Source organism: Microcaecilia unicolor, chromosome 2, assembly GCF_901765095.1.
Source record: "Microcaecilia unicolor chromosome 2, aMicUni1.1, whole genome shotgun sequence".
Classification (NCBI taxonomy): domain Eukaryota; kingdom Metazoa; phylum Chordata; class Amphibia; order Gymnophiona; family Siphonopidae; genus Microcaecilia; species Microcaecilia unicolor.
In genome coordinates, this window is record NC_044032.1 from 94,345,859 (window position 1) to 94,366,447 (window position 20,589).

At 44.3% G+C, this 20,589-nt stretch overlaps 1 protein-coding gene across 1 annotated transcript in view; it reads left to right on the forward strand.

The window, feature by feature from the left end:
• The window catches only part of MTREX (Mtr4 exosome RNA helicase), a 427,098-nt gene that overhangs the window by 273,239 nt on the left and 133,270 nt on the right, over positions 1-20,589 (forward strand). The window contains 1 exon segment of the mRNA XM_030193130.1: positions 17,488-17,598. Within this exon segment, the coding sequence (XP_030048990.1) occupies positions 17,488-17,598 (111 nt within the window).

Genomic DNA, 20,589 nt, shown 5'->3' on the forward strand with positions numbered 1-20,589 from the left:
GGAGTCCATGCGAATGACTATTCGGGTGCTAGAGATAATGGGGTTCATCATAAATTATCCCAAGTCCCATCTCACCCCAGTCCAAGCATTGGAATTCATTGGAGCCCTGTTGAACACTCAGACAGCTCGAGCTTATCTTCCTGAGACAAGGGCGGACAATCTTCTGTCCCTGGTGTCCTTGGTTCGAGCGTCTCAGCAGGTCACGGCTTGGCAGATGTTGAGACTTCTGGGGCACATGGCCTCCACAGTTCATGTAACGCCCATGGCACATCTACATATGAGATCAGCTCAATGGACCCTAGCTTCCCAGTGGTTCCAAGCTGCGGGGGATGTAGAGGATGTAATCCAACTGTCCACCGACTTTCAGAATTCTCTTCAGTGGTGGACAATTCAATTCGATTTGACTTTGGGACAACCATTTCAAGTTCCTCAGCCACAAAAATTGCTGACAATGGATGCATCTCTCCAGGGGTGGGGAGCTCATGTAGATGGGCTCCTCACTCAGGGAGCCTGGTCCTTTCAGGAAAAAGGTCTGCAGATCAACCTCCTGGAATTAAGAGCGATCTGGAACGCTCTAAGGGCTTTCAGAGATCAACTGTCCAACCAAATCATTTTGATTCAGACAGACAATCAGGTTGCTATGTATTACACCAACAAGCAGGGGGGCACAGAATCTCACCCTCTGTGTCAGGAAGCCGTCCAGATGTGGCTTTGGGTATACCGTCACGGCATGTTTCTCGAAGCCACTTATCTGGCAGGTGTAAACAACAGTCAGGTTGAGCAGGATAATGCAACCTCACGAGGGGTCACTGAACATGGGCATAGTCTGCAAGATCTTCCGAGCATGGGGCACCCCCTCGGATCTTTTTGCCACTCAGATCAATCACAAAGTCCCTCAGTTCTGTTCCAGGCTTCAGGCCCACGACAGACTAGCGTCTGATGCTTTTCTCCTGCATTGGGGGACAGGCCTTCTGTATGCGTATCCTCCCATACCTTGGTGGGGAGGACTTTGCTGAAACTCAAGCAAGACTGCAGAATCATGATCCTGATTGCACCCTTCTGGCCGCATCAGATTTGGTTCCCTCTTTTTCTGGAGTTGTCCTCCGAGGAACCGTGGAAATTGGAATGTTTTCCAACCCTCATCACCCGGAACGAGGGGTTGCTTCTATATCCCAACCTCCAGTCTCTGGCTCTCACGGCCTGGATGTTGAGGGCTTAGAATTTGCCTCCTTGGGTCTTTCAGAGGGTGTCTCCCGAGTCTTGCTTGCTTCCAGAAAAGATTCCACAAAGAGGTGTTGCTCTTTCAAATGGAGGAGGTTTGCCATCTGGTGTGACAGCAAGGCCCTAGATCCGCTTTCTTGTCCTACACAGACCCTGCTTGAATACTTTCTACACTTGTCAGAGTCTGGTCTCAACTCCATAAGAGTTCGCCTTAGGGCTATTAGTGCTTTTCATCGTCGTGTAGCGGGTAAGCCTATCTCTGGACAGCCTTTAGTTGTTCGCTTCATGAGAGGTTTGCTTTTCTCAAAGCCCCCTTTCAAACCTCCACCAGTGTCATGGGATCTCAATGTCGTTCTCACTCAGCTGATGAAAGCTCCTTTTGAGACACTGAATTCCTGCCATCTGAAGTACTTGACCTGGAAGGTCATTTTCTTGGTGGCTGTTACTTCAGCTCGTAGGGTCAGTGAGCTTCAGGCCTTAGTAGTACACGCACCGTATATCAGATTTCATCACAAGAGAGTAGTCCTTCGCACGCACCCTAAGTTCCTGCCAAAGGTGATATCGGAGTTCCATCTGAACCAGTCAATTGTCTTGCCAACATTCTTTCCCCGTCCTCATACCCACCCTGACGAAAGCAGTTTGCATATTTTGGACTGCAAGAGAGCATTGGCCTTTTACGTGGAGCGGACAAAGCCCTTTAGACAGTCTGCCCAGTTGTTTGTTTCTTTCGATCCCAACAGGAGGGTAGTCGCCATCGGAAAATGCACAATCTCTAATCGGCTAGCAGATTGCATTTCCTTCACTTATGCCCAAGCTGGGCTGACTCTAGAGGGCCATGTCATGGCTCACAATGTTAGAGCCATGGCTACGTCAGTGGCTCACTTAAAGTCAGTCTCCATTGAAGAGATTTGCAATGCTGCAACGTGGTCATCGGTCCACACATTCACATCTCACTACTGCCTTCAGCAGGATACCCGACGCAACAGTCGGTTTGGGCAGTCAGTGCTGCAGAATCTGTTCAGGGTTTAGAATCCAACTCCACCCCCCTAGACCCATTTTTGTTCTGTTCCAGGCTGCACTCTCAGTTAGTTGTTTATGGTTTCATGTCAATGTTATGTCCTCGCTAGGGATACCCCACATGTGAGAACAAGCAGCCTGCTTGTCCTCGGAGAAAGTGAAGATACTTACCTGTAGCAGATATTCTCTGAAGACAGCAGGCTGATTGTTCTCACAAACCCGCCCACCTCCCCTTTGGAGTTGTTATTTATTTCTTTATTTGCTTTTTTATTAAACTGAGGAGGCACGCTCAAACGGCGGAAGACTCTGGCAAAACTTTGTTTATATTTTGCTTGCAAAATGCCGATTTCTTGCCCGACGCGGACGTCGACCCACATGTGAGAACAATCAGCCTGCTGTCCTCGGAGAATACCTGCTACAGGTAAGTATCTTCGCTTTCCTGAATTTTGGACAGTTTGCTGCTAAATGGAGCGCCGGAGCACATACTAGGGGCCAGAAGTAAACTCCATAGTTAAAAGAAGCCTCATTTGCAAAGTAGTCTGCAGATGGTCTGAGCTAACAGAAGTGAGCTTAAACATGAGAAAAATTTTCCAGGAGATAGCATTCTCAGGCAGTTTGAGCTCAGACCCTAACTGGTGATGATTAAGCATCTGAAGTCAGTTGGAGAAGCTGCAGCTCTACTAAAAAGTCCAAGCTTCAAGAAACAAGCGAGCAGAGCTAAAATAAGATGAAGCCAGAGACCTGGATGTGGCAGAGGCAATCCACTGGTAGGAATTTGTTTATTCTACTGTAAAGGAAACAAGGCTGATTTTCATGGTTGGAAGCCAGATTAGCTTGTACATCAGGAGTGTGTTGTGTGAAATGAAATAGAAGATACTTTGTTGTGTTCCATTTCAAAGTGAATGAAATGTCAAAGCCCGCTGCACTAATAATTAGGCCACTCCCATTTGGGATTGCTGCAGTGTTGCCTAAAGTGATCCTATCCTTGTTTTTCAAGTTGTAAAATTTCTCCCTCATTTTCTTCTTACTAGCAGCATATGCTATTATCTCACTTCTAAGCACAGCCTTAGCCTTGTCCGAAAAAAAGAATTGGCTGATTTATGTGGTCTGCATTATGAATTTTATAACAGTGCATTTCTCACAAAGAAAAGACTTTAATGATTGGTCCCAGTATATAGCTCAATAGGGAACATCTGTTATTTTTGCTTATCACTCCACTATTCAACTACTGTAATGCTTTGCTTATAGGAGCTTTGGGGCTCTGTTGCGTCCTCTTAAGATGGTATAAAATGGTTTAGCAAGGATAGTGACCAGAACAGGCTAGCTTTGACCATATCACCCCAGTTTTGATGAAACTCCATTGGCTGCTGGTTAAATGGCGCTCACAATTTAAGATTCTGACACCAATTTATGTCTGAACAATGAGGCTCCAATCAGTTTGGCTAGTCTATTAAGAATTTACTGTCCAAAAAAGTCCCTTCGCTCTGATAAGTCATTATACAACAAAGATGACACCTACTTTAAAATGTGTAAAATCTTTCCTTAATTCTTTCCATCCACATCCTTGTGGAGATCTTTATTTTCCATAGTAGAAAGTATAAGACAACTTATCAGATGTTCCTTTCGTTTCTTGTAAATCAAAGTGAGTGAATGAGTTCTACTGTATCCTGCTCTTCATGTTTATGGTCAGGAGCATGAGGAAGAAAATGACTTACAATCTGGTGTAGTAGCACGTACTATATCACTTTTTATTTCTATGTACTAGATAAGAGGTAGTGTTGTCTAGCCACTGAGGAATCCTAGGGAAAATGTTGAATGTTCAGCACTTTCAAAAGTATTCCACAAACAAGGCCTGAATAGGAGGGAGTAACAAGAAGGAAACTGCTGATCTACCACATAACTTTTTTTTTTTTTTTAAGAAAAATCAGTGAGATATTGCATGCATATGTTTGTGGTCTGAGACCAAAGTGGAACTTCTTGGTTTCAATACTAAGCAATAAATGTGATACAAAGCACAAACAGCCCATCACGCTGCTAGCACCATCTGTACAGTAACTATAATGGTGGCAGCTTTCTGTTGTACGGAGATTTGCAAAGCTTGAGGGGAGAAGATTCAGCTTCCAATACATAGCTTCCCACTATTCCATAACCTGTAAAATAGATGTGTCCATCCACCAGCAGGTGAATGGACACACTTTTGGCCTCTGGTTCTGAGTGAGTTGGTCAGCTAGTCCCCAGTTGGTCATCTAGTCCCCAGTTCAGCTTTGTGAGTGACTTGAGTTTGCAGAGTCATATCTGGAGATCTTCAGATCCACCTTTGGTGCCCTGTGAATTTACTTCTTCCCTCCCTCCCTTCACCTCTCCCCTGTTTCCCGTGGAGCTCTCTTTTTGCAGCATAAAAACCTTAAAAATAAAAAAAAGGGAAAGAGGTTTACTGGAGAGCATGGGACAGAGTATCAGTCCTGATTCTTTCTCATCTGGGTTAAGACTTGTGAAGACTGTGAGCTTGAGGGTAGCAGCCGACAGTGGTAAGTCTGACTCATGTTTTACTCAGAACTGCTTGGAGGGCCTTAAGTTCTACTTGCTACAGGAGAGGGATCCTGATTCACCTCTTGGGACTGTGTTATGCTGCATTTGTGCCAGCTGGAGTGAATGGCCACTCCCACAGAGAAAGTTAAGTGTTTTTCCCGCTGTGGAACCCACCAGCTGGCATCGGGGCATTGCAGTGCATGCAAGCCGTGAATCCTTTGAGACTTGGGGAAAACTGTCGGCGACAGCACATCTTTGGATTCCTTACAGAATCAGGTAGTGAAAGTTATTCAGTCTTCTTTGGCCCAGTTTCATATATTGTTTAAATTGAAGCCTATTCTGTCAGTGTGATTTTAGGAGCATGCTGCAGAGCATGGTTCTCTCTAGCTTGGATTACTGCAATGCACAAGCACTATATTTAGGAATTACGTTTTACTTTGCTCAATCTGTTTGTACGTATTGTCCGCTTCGGCCATTGCGTTCAGAAAATGTGATGTGTCTATCTTTGGACACAGTGGCAAGAGTTCAGTATGCTGACACGTCACCAAGAAAGTTTACCAAGGTTATAGAGGCGGTGACGGTGGCAGCCTTACTTCTCCCAAAAGTGGGTATCAGAATTTCATCTCAAACAGTCTGTGGAGCTTCCGTCCTTTCACAGAGAGCACGAAGAGGCTTAGTATTCTTCTTTGAAGCTTCTCAATGTGTGTAGAGTCGTCATTAGATATCTGAGTTTCACAAATCGGACAGACTGTTTGCTGTTTTTGGTAAACAATTGCTAGATGGCGGATATTTGCAAGGCAGCAACATGGTTGACAGTGCATACCTTTGCCAAGCACTACAGGGTGGGCATTGCGGCACACTTGAAAGCTAATTTTGGGACTTTGGTCTTCAGGGCGGCGGTGCCAGGATCCCAACCACTCTAGGAAATGTTTTTAAACATCCCATAGGTTCTGAAATACTGGGACGCTACATGAAACTAGGTGGGAAAATGTGGGATACAAATGTAACAAATAAATAATGGAAGGAGAAATTAGGTCTTACCTGATAATTTTCTTTCCATTAGGCCTTCCCATTATTCCAGAGGCGCACCCGAGGTTTCTGAGAGGTTTAGTCAGTACGAAGTAATGGGTGAAATAATGACTGGCACCTTGCATGGCTCTTCCTGCATATCTCTTCTTCTCTACAAGTTCTCCAGGGATGAGAGAGGTTCGCATCTGTTTGCTTGTCTGGTTAGTGTTAGGTTAGCGAGTTGTTTAAGGTGGTTGTGTTTATTCTGAGTTTATCCTTACTGCTTGTCTATCCAATTACTGCGGAGCTTGACTGGATGCCGAGAGATGTCTCAGCACAGTTTTAATGGATAGCTCCTCAGTAATTGGATAGACAAAGCAGTAAGGATTTCTCTATCCCCACCTGTAGGTTGATGGAGACATCTACCCCACAGGCTCTGGAGTAGTGGGAAGGACTAATGGAAAGAAAATTATCAGGTAAGACCTAATATCTCCTTTTAGCAGGAGAATGATGCTAAGTACAGAATAAAAGCTACAGTGTATTGGCTCACCAGCAGCGCCTTTCAGAAGTCTTCAAACCTTTGTACATTTCACATGCAAAACCAGATTTCAGTCCTTGCCCAACCTGCCAGTAAAATCTGCAGTCTGTTCCATTTCTTGGGGCCAGCTCACTATTGAGAGGACTCTTATGTGAATTGCTGCCCCCAGGGGCTCTGAAAAATCATCTTTTCCATCTTTGTGAGTGCTGTGAGGCAGAGAAGTTCCTGAAAATGAAAAATAAATCTTAGGGCAGAAATGGGCTGGCTATATTCAGTACAGCAAGTCATCCTCTCTCGACATTGTCCGCATCTCCTCATGCGATGGTTTGAAACATTCCATCATCATAAAAGGTGCCAGTCTCAGCTGAGACCTCTCAACTGAGAACTCAGATGTTTTTGACAGTGTTGCATGGGTCAGAGAAGGAGTAATCTTCCAAAATGCATGGTTCTAAAGCAGTCGCCATGTGCCATCACAATGCATAAGACCATAATTAAAGTGCCATTGAAGTTCTGTGAAGAGCAAAAAGTTTGAAAACAAGTACCATCATCTGCACATAAGTTTCCCTCACAATCCTAGCATGAACAGAACCCTTCTGCATGCCTTTCTTGGCTTAGTTATATCCCATCAAGAAATGCTACAAATCATCCAGTACAACCATTGTTTTTATTTCTTATACAAGTGCAAAACTGCTTTCTTCTCCTTGACAGAGTCCATCTGTGCTGGAAAATTCAAATCCTAAGTTCTATGAAGCCACTAACCATTTTTGTTTTCTGGCAGACAAGTCTATTTGTTCCCTTGCCACTACCAGAACAGCCTCACTCATTTTTGAGAAAAAAGAATTCAATAACTTTGTCAAGGATTACTGTAAGGATATTCCAGGAATGGAATGTCAGGATCATGCCTCGCCCCAAGTCTCTCAATTCACAGGAGTTAATAATGTAAAAGGAGAGCCACAATCTTCCCAGAATGCAATAGTTTCCCATTTTTCCTTATCAGATTGATTCAGGGGAGGACCATTTTTTACCAACACCTTCTATATAGTGAACACATTCTGACTGTTCCGGAAGACTTCAGGTATTTACATTCTAACCAGTATGACTCTTTCCTTGAGAGAGGAACTGACCACAGGGATTCCTTAAGATTCAGGCCCCCTGCTCCTAATTTCCTGTAAGAAACTCATCTCCTTATAAAGATATCCTACATTTGTACAAAGGGTGGCAAACGAAGTGCCTTTCCTGTTCAAGGAGGTGGCTAAACCTACATATGATTAGTAGTGGTAATTCCAAAAATGGTAGAGGCAAGTTGCAGTTTATACACAAACTAGTTTATTGAAGCATGAGCTTTCAAGGACCAGAGTCCACTTTGTCAGAGAACTCTGGCCTTCCAAAGCTCATGTCTCACTAAATTGGTTGATTGTAAAAGTGCATCTTTCTGCTGTCATTTTTAAGGTACCATCAACACTTGGTGTCATAAAGTGCAGCTTTTTCATAAAAATGCAAGTTCTGTTATATTGCTAGAGAAGAACCCCAGGCTCTTAGACCACATAGGAAAGAGAGCCTTCCAAGGAGCTATGCTTTCTGCAAGAATTGCTTCACATAAGTTATATATAGTATAGTGTATGCATATTTTGCTTCAAAAAACATCATCGTTATTAAAATGCTATATAACCATACACTGAGTTTCAAACACTTCATTCATATAACATAGTGTGGAACATAGAATAATTTTTTTCCTTTGTAGTATTTTGTCTTTTTTGACACCTCCCTTCCTCATTAATTCTCATCTTTCACCTTCCCCATTTCCCCATCCCTTCCCCTTTGGTTCATTGCCAGGGATTCTCTGAGAATCCAAACCAGTCAGCTCGTATTTTACTTTTGATGATAATTATTTATAAGTCCAGTTATACTTAAAGTTGGCATATTAGCGTAAACCCTTAAGGTATTTAAAAGTATACTTCTCATGCAGGTTGTTCAGAAAGGGGATTAATATATTTATAAGGCAAGTAATTTTTTTCACCCTTCTTTAGAACCGATCAGCGTTCCATATTTAGTAGTATGTGCATCTGATTTTCTCCACAGCATTGAAGGTTCAGTTTGTATCCACTTTATTAATACACTTTTTTTTTTTTTTTCAATTAAACATGCTTTTCATACAAACAGTTTTTGTCAATCTCTAATTCTAGATCGTCTTCTAAATCCAGAATATATAACTTTTTGGTTTTAGGGACAGATTGGCCTAACAGCTTTTCCAAACGGTTCCACAGCTTTCCCCAGTATTGCTCTATTTTAGCACATTCCCATCAGCAATGTGTGCATGTACCCTCATGAGTATTACATTTTGGGCATAAATTTAGATAATCCCTGCCATACTTTGCTTACATAGACAGTGCATTATTTTATACTGGTAAAAAAGGCCTGTTTTTGACACAAATGAAACGGGTGCTAGCAAGGTTTTCCTCGGAGTGTGTATGCTTGAGAGTGTGTGAGAGAGAGTGAATGTGCGAGTGTGTGTGTGTGACAGAGTGAGACTGGGTGTGAGTGTGTCTGTGAGAGAAGAGAGTATGTGTGATTCTCCTCTCTCCCCTGCCCCCCGCCCCCCCTCCAGCCACCCAGCGATTCTCCTCTCTCCCCTGCCCCTCCCTCCAGCCACCCAGCGATTCTCCTCTCTCCCCTGCTCCCCCTCCAGCTACCCAGCGATTGTCCTCTCTCCCCTGCCTCCCCCTCCAGCCACCCAGCGATTGTCCTCTCTCCCCTGCCCCCCCTCCAGCCACCCAGCGATTGTCCTCGCTCCCCTGATTACCTCCATCGTAGCAGCCGCGTTATTTGAAAGCCCTGCCCATCTCTAGCCTTCCCTTCGAGTTCGTTCCCTCAGAGTCCCGCCCTCACGGAAAGAGAAAATGACGTCAGAAGGCGGGACTCTGAGGGAACAAACTCGAAGGGAAGGCTGGAGACGGGCAGGGCTTTCAATAACGCGGCTGCTTCGACGGAGGTAATCAGGGGAGAGAGGAGAATCGCTGGGTGGCTGGAGGGGGAGGCAAGGGAGAGAGGAGAATCGCTGGGTGGCTCGGGAGAGACCTGTGAAGTGACACATGCGCAGAACAGCCTCTGATATGTCCCTCATGCTGGTGACGTCGCGTTCCTTTGCCTAGCAACTCTGCAGCGTTCCCTTCCCTCTCACTGTTCCGCCCTCGACGTCATCACGTTTTGACGCGAGGGCGGGACAGAGAGAGATGGTTACAGAGTTACGAACCCTTCATTGCAGTCTGCCACGGAGTCAGCTTCAGAATGTTGGAGGTACAAATTATTATCCTACTAGTAAAAAAGGCCCGTTTCGGTATAAAATGAAACGGGCGCTAGCAAGGTTATCCCTCTCTCCCTCCCTCCTTCGCTCGCTGTCTCCCTCTGTCCCCTCGAAGTCCCACGGCCCCCTTTCTTCCCTTCCGATTTCCAGTCCCTCCCTCTCTCTCCTTCCCTCTGTCCCTCCCCCGAGTTCCAGTCCCCCTCCTCTCTGTGTCACAGACACGTCCTTGCGATGCCTCCACCCTCAGCCCTCCCCGACACTGGCCCCGTCCATCCCCCTATGTGCACGTCGCCCCCCCCCCCCCCCCCTCCAAAATCACCGACCCCTCTTTGCTACCCTCCCCTCCCCCCTCTTACCGGGGTTCCAGCGGCAGCAGTGAAGAGCCTCGTGAGTCTGTTGCCTTCCCTTCTCTTCGCTCTGACTCTGGTCCCACCCTCATTTCCTGTTTCCGCAAGGACGGGACCAAAGTCAGAGCTGAGAGCGAAGGGAAGGCAGCAGACTCGTGAGGCTCTTCACTGCTACCACCGGGACCCCGGTAAGAGGGGGTAGAGGAGGGTAGCAGAGGGGGGGACGACGTGCACGTAGGGACGTCTCTGCCCGCTCCCGCTGTTCTTCAACACACGTCTCACTGGGATCGTAACCCCCTGCTGACGTCAGGCAAGCAGGGGTTCTACTGCTGGCCAGTGACGTCAGCAGGTGGTTACGATCCCAGGTAGACACAGTAGAACGTTCACATAGCAAATTATTATATTAGATATAATAATTCTTTTTTTTATTATTATTTATTCATTTAAACAATATATACAAGAAACATCTTGTGTGGAAAAGTGTCTATATCAAATAAACTTATACATTGGAAAAAAGGAAAAAGAGAAAATAAAATTACATTCTCAAGAAATAAATGACACTCAAGTCCATAAATTGAGATCCAAGATTTTAGGAAATCAAAGGGAGAAATATATAATTAGGAAAATAATAGGGGATTCCAATCTCTGTTAAGTGGAGTTGTTCCTTTCTTTAATGCTTCTCCATTTTTACTGAGGTTATAAGTGTCGATATATGTGCAGGTTCTGTAAATACATATTTCTTCTCCCTAAGCCTTACTATGCACTTGCAGGGGTATCTTAAAAAAAAGGTGCCCCCCCCCCCCCCCCCAAGTGCAGAATTTCTGGCCTAAGGAGCAAAAATTGTTCCCTCCGTCGTCTTGTCTCCTTAGAGACATCAGGAAATAGCAGTACTTTAAAACTTAAAAAGGTTTTATCCTTATTTCGGAAAAACAAACGGAAAATCCAATCTTTGTCAGGCAATAGCGCAACCGTCGCCACCAAAGTGGCGGCTGTTGCTAGTTCAGTGTCAGAAGTCTCAAGCAAAAGAGAAACATCTATAGCAGTGATGGCGAACCTATGGCACGCGTGCCAGAGAGGGCACGCAGAGCCCTCTCCCTTGGCACACGCGCCGTCGCCATCACTGGTCCGCCCACTCTCCCTCCCAGTTCGGCCTTCCTCCCGCCCTCCCTCCAACCCAACGAGCAACAGGCCGCCCGCCCGTCCTCCCGCCCTCCCTCCCTCCCAGCACCAGGAACCCCCCTCCTCCTAAAATTTAAAAAGCGTACCTCCTCGGAGTCGGGGTTAAGGCGGCGTGCGTCGGTAGCGGCAGCGAAGCGCGTGTGCTTCGCTCGACGCGCCTTCGGCCTTCCCTGTCTCTCAAGCTCTGGTCCCGCCCAGGAGGAGAGGGGTTCCTGGTGCTGGGAGGGCGGCCTGTTGTTTGTTGGGTTGGAGGGAGGGCGGGAGGCCGGCCTGGTGCTGTCTGTGTGCTGCTGGGTGAGAGGGAGGCCTGCTGCTGCTGCTGCGTGCTGGGAGGGAGGGAGACCTGATGGTGGGTGCTGGGTGGGAGGGAGACCTGCCTGATGGTGGGTGCTGGGTGGGAGGGAGGCCTGGTGCTGCCAGGTGCTGGGAGGGAGGGCAGGGGGGAGAGGAGGGTGGCTGGACATTTGTGGCTGGAGGGGAGAGGAGGGTTGCTGGACATTTGTGGCTGGAGGGGAGAGGACGGTTGCTGGACATGGATGGAGGGCAAGAAATGAAGAAAGGAGAAAAGTAAAGAAATCAATGGAAAGGAAGCCCTGGAAATGGAGTTAAGAGAACAGATAGAGAGCAGCAGAATCAGCAACTAGAACCAATATGGATAGAAAAACAAAATCACCAGACAACAAAGGTAGGAAAAATCATTTTATTTTCATTTTAGTGTTTGGAATATGTCGAATTGGAGAATTTACATCTGCTGTCTTATTTTGCACTGGGTATACTGGAGCTGTAACAGCTTACAGAAATGATTTATAATGGAAGAAAATCATGTTATTTTTTTCTCCTATACTAGTATAATATTTTCAGTGATGTCTGTTTATATGCGCCATGGCTGGTGTAAGGGGTGTGGCTATCATAGGGGTGGAGTCATATGTGGTGACCCGCCCATAATGAGTACCGGCACTTTGCGATAAATAATTCGATTTTGGGTTGCTGTTTGGGCACTCGGTCTCTAAAAGGTTCGCCATCACTGATCTATAGGATTTTCAACTTGATTCAGGTTCTTCCCTGGGATTTAATATACTTGGGAAAAGGGTGGTAGATTCTGTTCCGGTATATTCAAAACTTCCCGAAGATAACGTTTTAACATTTCAAGAGGAGCAACATTTGGTATTTTGGGAAAATTAACAAATCTCAGGTTATGGTTTTTAGTATAATTATCGAAAATCTCCATTTTTTGCCTGAGGTTTGTCAAATCTTTTATCATTGTAGGTTGTAACATTTCAAAGTTCTTAATCTTATGATCCATTTTTTCAACTTTCTCTTTTAAAACCTTAACTTCTTCCTCTTTTTTTTGTAAGTCAGTTTCTAAAGTCTTTATTTTTGGTAAAACATCATTAATCTGCTTCAAGAAAGTCTGTCCCAGGTTAGACACTAAATCCCATAAAGCGTCTAAAGTCACTTCTTTTGGTTTGGCTACCAACTCTTTGGGAAGTACAACCCTTTCAGAAGACTGCTCATGGGTCTCACTTTGTCCCTCAGCTCCTCTCCCCTCATTCCGCGGCAGTTCTATGGGCAAACTGCCCTCCAGTCCCTCCTCAGATGTAATTGAAGCTTCTCCACGACGTTCTTCTAGGCCCATAGCACCTTCCAAGGGGGACCCCGTCGATTCAGAGAGGAAGGAGCTCACACCAATCAGCTGGGGAGGCAGAGTGCGTGCAGCGGGGCTCAGAGTAGTTTCAAAGCCAGGGGAAGCTGAAATCTCCCGGTCGCCGGCATTCCCTACCGGCGGCATTCCGCCTTCATGAACAGCTCCTTGTGATCGCAGATATCGATCCATTGGACCAGGTAAAGAGGGGGGAAGCGGGGAAGCTCTGACCGCTGTTCTCCCTTAGATATAATAATTCTCACCTCCAACATTCTATTCTTGCTGCCTGTGTCCATGGCTTTCTTCCGAGTTGGTCTCCTAGGCTCCGTAAATCAGGCTGACGTCACGTAGAACGCTGGAGGAGGAGGGGCAAAAGGGGCAGGGCACAGGGGCGGAGGCAGAGCTTGAAAGAGAAACAGAAGCGTTGAGGGACGGAGTAGCCGAGAGCGTCGTGACCAATGTCAGGGAAAGAAAGGTCGGAGTACTCCTTGGGCGTGAGCGGAGGGGGCAGAGCCACGGAGAGTGTGCTGCTGTGCCGAGCCTACACTGGGTGCGGGGGAGGGGGGAGCTTAGGAGTTGGAGCGGCGCTGCAGAGGAGGAAAGCAGGCAGCGGCTGCCCGTCCAGGCCCCATGGGAGGGTGTGTGGGCAGTCACCACGACTCTTCGGGAGGGAGGGACCCTGAAACTCGGAGGGAGGGAAGGAAACTGGGAGGGAGGGGGGAGCCTGAAAGTCAGAGGGAGGGAGGCAGGGCACTACCCTCAAAGTCGGAGGGAGGGAGGGAACGACCCTGGAACTGGGAGGGAGGGAGGTGGGGGGGCCCCTGGCACACACTCTCATTCTCACACACACATTCTCTCTCTCTCTCACAGACACACTCGCACCCAGTCTCACTCTTTCTCTCTGTCACACACACAGACTCGCACATTCACACTCTCTCTCTCTCTCTCTCTCTCTCTCTCTCTCTCTCTCTAACATACACACTCCAAGGAAAACCTTGCTAGCGCCCGTTTCATTTGTGTCAGAAATGGGCCTTTTTTACTAGTAGTAGATAATGTCTCTCACAGTTGTTTAATTTCCACTAAGCCCTCACCATTTCTTTTCCCTTCTATAAAGTCAGCTTCCTTATAATCTCCCACATCGCTAGCCATTTTTGAATGATATGTTGGAACGGGGAGCTGGTATTTTTGCACATATTCTGCATAATATTTATCTATCAATCCTCTTGTTGCACCTTTTTTGTGGCAAAAAGTTTTCAAATGCCTGATCCGGTTGGATATTTTATAAGAAGGGTGTTAACATAATGTTGTATTTGAAGGTATCTGTATTTATCCCTCTCTCTCCCAGATCATATTTTATCTAATTCTTCAAAACTAAACTTAGAGGAGTTCCAATCCTTCCTGAATAGTAACATAGTAGATGATGGCAGAAAAAGATCTGCACAGTCCATCCAGTCTGCCCAACAAGGTAAACTCATATGTGCTACTTTTTGTGTATGCCCTACTTTGATTTGTACCTGTCCTCTTCAGGGCACAGACCGTACAAGTCTATCCAGCACTATCCCCGCCTCCCACCACCAGCTCTGGCACAGACCGTATAAGTCTGCCCAGCATTTTCCCCGCCTCCCAACCACCAGCCCCGGCACAGACTGTATAAGTCTGCCCAGCATTATCCCCGCCTCCCAACCACCAGCCCCGCCTCCCACCACTGGCTCTGCTATATTTGCATTCCTTTTTTTCTTCCAATTTATAAAGCTCGTTCCTTGTAGCCCTGGAGTAAAATTTCCAGTTAATGTCAAGTATGGCTCTCAGGCAAGCCATATCTCTTCCTTCTCATTACTGAAGTTATAAGTGAGTTATTACCTATAGCTGTTTTGCTTTAGCATGTAATAGGTTAATGTATAAGGTGTTTCTATTTGTTGTTCCAGTAATAAATTACAGTAATATGTGGTGTCTCCCACCCAGTCTCTTACCTAAGGAGAATGCAATGTTATAAACAGTAATGTCTAGTAAGCCCAGTCTTCCCTCCTCTTGGAAGCTGCATTAAGTGTCGTTTCATCCTGGGGGTTTTTTCTCCCTCCAAAGAAATTTGGTCATTTTGTTCCATTTCTTCAAATCCTTGCTACGTATTTTATACGGTACATTCTGGAGAAGATACAACCATTTTGGCAAAAGTGCATCTTAAGTTGTATCCTCCTTCCCTGAGATAGTGATAGATCTCTCCAACAATCTAATAATTTATACATCTCCAACAGGGGGCCCCAAATTTCTGGAATACAGAATATTAAGTGTCTAGGCCAGGGTTTCAAAATCCCAGGATATTTAAGCTGCCCCAGGGCCCAGGAAAGATAGAAGTCTCCCTCATAAATTTTATGTAAGTTGTTTCCCATTCTCAGCATAACAGATTTTTTTGGAATTATCCCATAAACCAGAAATTGCCAAATTTCTGGAGATTAGTAAGTGCCTCAGCTAAAGTTTTCTGTGGGTTTGCCAAAAATAATAGTAGCTCATCTGCAAAAAATGTTTTAAGTTCATAACTATGTATCCTTGTCCCTTGTATTTCTCTGTCTTGTATCAAACTTTGAGCTAGTAGGCCCAAGGAATTTTAATCAACCTTCCTGCACAGACTCAGATTGAACTATCTTTGGTTTAATCTAAAACTACTGTAGTACTTTAATTCAGCTTCTCAAATTTCTGCAGCAGCCATTGCAGCTAGGTGGTTTACCTGATTATGGACTTTGGGACTTTCAAGAAGATATTTGTAATAAGTCTTGATTTTCATATGGGCAGTGCTGAGAGGACCTAATTCCACTTCCTATAAGCAGTGTTGTAGCAGAATTAATGCACAGAAGCAGGTGCTAATATGGAAAAGGCTATTTTATCTAGAAGGTAATCTTTATTACATATGTACCACACTTGGCACAGAGTAGTACAGCGCAGCTGCTATGAGAGTGTATATGTCCCCCTGTCTGAGTAGGGCACTTTCTCTCTGAGCCCCCTGTGTTTTTATACATGAAGGAATTTAAAATCATTTTTTCAGCTTCTCTCTCTTTCCCAACATTTTGTTCTGCATAGAATCTTTTGATCCGAAGACCCCCCCCCCCCCCCCCCCCCAAGCCCCTTTAAGCAAGTAGATGTGACTGCCTTCAACAGTTGGTCTATGGAATCTAATTCTCTGGTCAGAATGAGTCATTCAGAACTGAGCTCTGAAGTCCTTTGCAAAGTACAATTCCTGGCCCCAAGCGATCTCAGTGTACACGTAATATCTCGAAACTATGTTCTGTATATTCAGCTTCCCTTGCCTAATATTACATTTTGTTTAAAAGTGTGGCATATATGTGATAATAAGAAAAATCAGGAAGAGGCACAAATGTTTTCACATTACTGTAGGAAAGCAGATGTCATGCATTCTGTGGGCAATGGAAAAAGAAATATTAAGGGAAAAACAGATAAAATCATTAGGGACAGTGCAGAGTACCTATACTATTTATTTATTTAGATTTTGCTCACACTTTTTTTTCAGTAGTAGCTCAAGGTGAGTTACATTCAGGTACTCTGGATATTTCTCTGTCCCAGGAGGGCTCACAATCTTAAGTTTGTACCTGAGGCAATGGAGGGTTAAGTGACTTGCCCAAGATCACAAGGAGCAGCAGTGGGATTTGAACTGGCCACCTCTGGATTGCAAGACCGGTGCTCTAACCACTACGCCACTCCTCCACTCAGAAATTGTAAACCGCATAGTCAACTCAGGGATCATTTACAGTCCATCTCCGAGGTGGTGTGCAAGTATATGAGCTTTACAGTTAAGAAGCAAGAGGAAGAGTTGTACCAGTAGGAGGTGTCAAATGACTTTTCACTATTACACCCAAATTATTGTAGTGAGCTGCTGGTGCTAAATATATGTGATTGAAAAACAGGATTATCTTCAGTCTGATACGGGGGGGGGGGGGGGGGGGGGGGTTGCCGGGTTTTTGAAGCCTGGATTGGTCGCTGTCGGAGACAGGATGCTGGGCTTGATGGACCCTTGGTCTTTCCCAGTATGGCAGTGCTTATGTACTTATGTAAGCATTAAGGTTTTAAATGTGCATATATTCTTCTCACATCGTAGTGCAGCCAACTTCTCAGACAGGTGTAGATGTTACCATGTCATCTCCTGGTTTCCTTCTTTCTGTTACTTATCAGGATTTTATAACATATGCTCTCCTGTGTCATATCCCATATGAACTGGATATGTGTGTGATCTCTGGTTCTGAGTATGATTGTGCAGTATGAGAGGCTATTGTTGCAGATGCAGCAAATTCTTACTACCTCAATCTTCCCAGCCTGCTGCAGAAATCTTTGGTAATGTTTCAGACGTCACCCTTATGCATGAAAAGGGTTGGGGGAGGGTGGAATTTTCTGGACTGTTTTATGTGACACATATGAGCCAGTGCTGTGATTGCTTTGAGCACCCCCAATGTTGAACAAACTTCTTGACTGCAATAATTTTGAAAATTTGGCTCCTATGATGTGATGTAAAGTTGTCTTGCTTCATTTTTGGGACAGTGATACTGCACACTAATGTTTCTAGTCATGCGCCTTTCAATTCTGATGTATTCCTCTGGTTCGTATTATGTATTCTTTTTTAACCTCCTCAAATTATTACTTCTAAGCCTGTAGAAGAAAATAGCATATTTGGAAGATTTTTACTTGTGGTTTATGTTCATAGGTTGTTCCTGTCATGTTGCATCTTCTCAGTGCTATGAGCAGTGTGCGGCTTTACATACCCAAAGACCTTCGGCCTCTGGATAACAGACAAAGTGTGTTAAAATCAATACAGGTAGATATTATTTTATAGCACCTTTGATGTGCACCAGGCTGTATTTGAATATTCGTATGCTTACTATGTCCTTTCTCTAGAATTTTTAAATTGGAATGCAGAGAATATTTAAGATCCAATTTCTCAATATTTCTGTTGGAGAAACAGTCTTTGTTTCATCTCCGTGTCCAGTCAATGCAGAGAATTACTTGACATTAACTTTTATCTAATATTATGTATTTTGCTTGATCTTGCATTTTAAAACATATTTAAAAAATTTTTACTTGACAGTCTGAACACCATCTTTATCATGTGATTGCATTATGTAAAATTTTCAAAAGCTGAGTCAAGAATTGCATGTATTAGTATAAGGAATTGTGTGCAAAGAAATCTTTTGGGGGCATATTAAGAATGTATATTTACAACTTAAGTTTTTCGAATTTTATGCACTTAAATACCATTCTGTTTGCTGCCAAATGGAGAACATCTTCCAGAGTGCTCACAGTATTCCCTACGCTGTTACATCTATAATGCATCCCTAAATTCCTTTCTTCTACAGCAGAATACAGTGACACCTCGGTTTTCGTTGACTTCGGTTATCGTTGGTTTCGGTTTTCGTTGATTTTTTTCAGTGAAAACTTTGTCTCGGATTTCATCGGTTGCCTCGGTTTTCGTTGGTGTGCCCACGTGATCTCGCTGCTAATTTTGCGAAAACAAAGGGCGACCCACGCGTTCTCCTGCTCATTGTGGCATTGTTTCTCGTTGTGTGAGCATCACCCTGCAGGTCTAACGCAACGCACACAAGATAAAATCACATGTGCTCAAATCTCATTTTCCCCTGTTAAGTGTTTTCCCTTCTAATAAGTTAACCCTTTCCCTTTAGCTCCATCATGGGACTATATTTATTCTCTATAAAATGTGTTTTTGGTATGTATTTTGGAGTGTCTAGAACGAATTAATTGGATTTACATTGATTCATATGGAAATAATTGCCTCGGTTTTCGTCTTTCGGTTTTCGGACGGATTATCAATGAAAACCGAGGTATTTGAATATATTTTGCTGTGGAGTGGCCCTGCAATTCTTCTGAAAATATTTGTTTCTGGATTTTTGTTTTTGCATGCTTCTAGCTTGTCCTACTTAACTTTTTGGAACCCTTAAGTCTTTTTTTTTTCTGTATTCCTACTAAATTATCTGCAGTTTTCTTAAATACAGGTGTTAGTAGGCATCCATTCAGCTTTGTTTTTTTGTTTGTTATCCTTGAACCATCTGCTTTCAAGCTCTGAGGTGAAACAGTTCACCTCTTGTATTAACAGCGAATCTAGTCGCACATTAGTAGAGATTTATTTGGACTTCTCTTCCTGAGGACTGTGTGTAGCAAAATGTCAGTACAGTAGAGAGGAAGTGAGAGCAAGCAGATGGAACAAATCATAAAGAAGCAAGCCAGTACATGGTGCAGTTTATTCAGAATTGGCAAGGTTGTCAATGATGGAATCAGAGGAAGATCCCACATCACAGCATTGGCTGTGCCTGCTCTTATGGTGATAAGGAGAAGTTGTCAGATGCATACAAGGCATGCTTTAGCTGGAACCTCCTGCAGTGTCAGTGGGCATCTATGTGGTACTTCAAACTGCAGATAGTTTCCCTTTCAGTCTCTAGACTTTTGCAAGTTGACGTACCTGACCTGGAAGATCTCCCTAATGGTGGCAATCACTTCAGCAGTCTGTGATCTCTGGGCTCTAGTGATTTATTATTGTTGTACCAGACTTCATCATAGTAGGGTGCTATTCAATCCACATCCTACGATCCTGTCTAACATGGTATTAAAAATGAAAATTTATATTCATTCCCTAGATTGAAAGAGTTGTTTCCTTCTATCTGGAGTGGACACAAAGCCTATCTAAAGTCCATCCATCACTGAGGATAGAACTTCTATTCTTAAGGTGTTTTCAACTTATAAGAACATAATAGTTGCCCTCCTGAGTCAGATCAGAGGTCCAACAAGGCCAGTATCCTGTTGCCAATCCAGTACCAGTTTGAGTCCCAAAAAGTTTCGCTTTACTTATTTATTTTCTAGTTAATTAGAGGTTGTTTGAGAGTAAAAAAAAAAACTCAGTGCTTCTACTGTGCAGGTTCCATTGCTGCATATATTTTCCAGTGAAATTAAATACATGCATTTGTATAGCTAAGGAGTGCACCACAAGATAGGCACCAATTCAGGGTGTAACTTAAAGTACTAAAACGGAACAAGCGCCAAACAGGGATAAATGGCAGTAACTGCTGAGTCCATATCACCCCAACTAAAAATTGCTTCATTCAGAATCTATAACAAATCCCTGATCGATCATCTGAATTGCATCCTGTTTTACAGACCGCCCAGTAACTGGAATGAAAGCCAGCCTATCTTCACGGACTTCATCTCAAACGCTTGTGTAAACAACTCCAATACATTAATACTAGGTGACATAAACCTTCACCTAGAAGACCCCAACTCCACCAATGCACGTGAATGCAAAGACTTCCTACAGTCCTGGGACCTCAAATGGCCTCACATGCAAACTACCCATATCAAGGGACACACACTGGACTTCTTATCACATAAACTGTCCACAGATCATAACCTATTAATAACAGACATCAAATGGACAGAAACACCTTAGACTGACCACTACAAACCAATCCTATCTCTAAACTGGTGGAAGAAGGGATTAAACCGTACACCAGAACATACAACTTATACTACAAGATGGCAACTAGATCCACAAGTATTCTGGCAACAGATATATGACAACGGATGGACAACACGAACTGATTCCATACATTATCTCAATCACTGGGAAGATAGATGCAGAAGCGTACCATTTCCTCCCCTCACCCTCCCCACTGACAGTTTGAACTTCGTGGGTGTGGCTTGGATCTCTTTCAGGGAGAGAAAACTAACAACTTATAGCAGCAGCTTCAGAGAGCATTTTCCATCTCACAGATAGGCTGCAGAGAATACCTTCTCCTGCTTT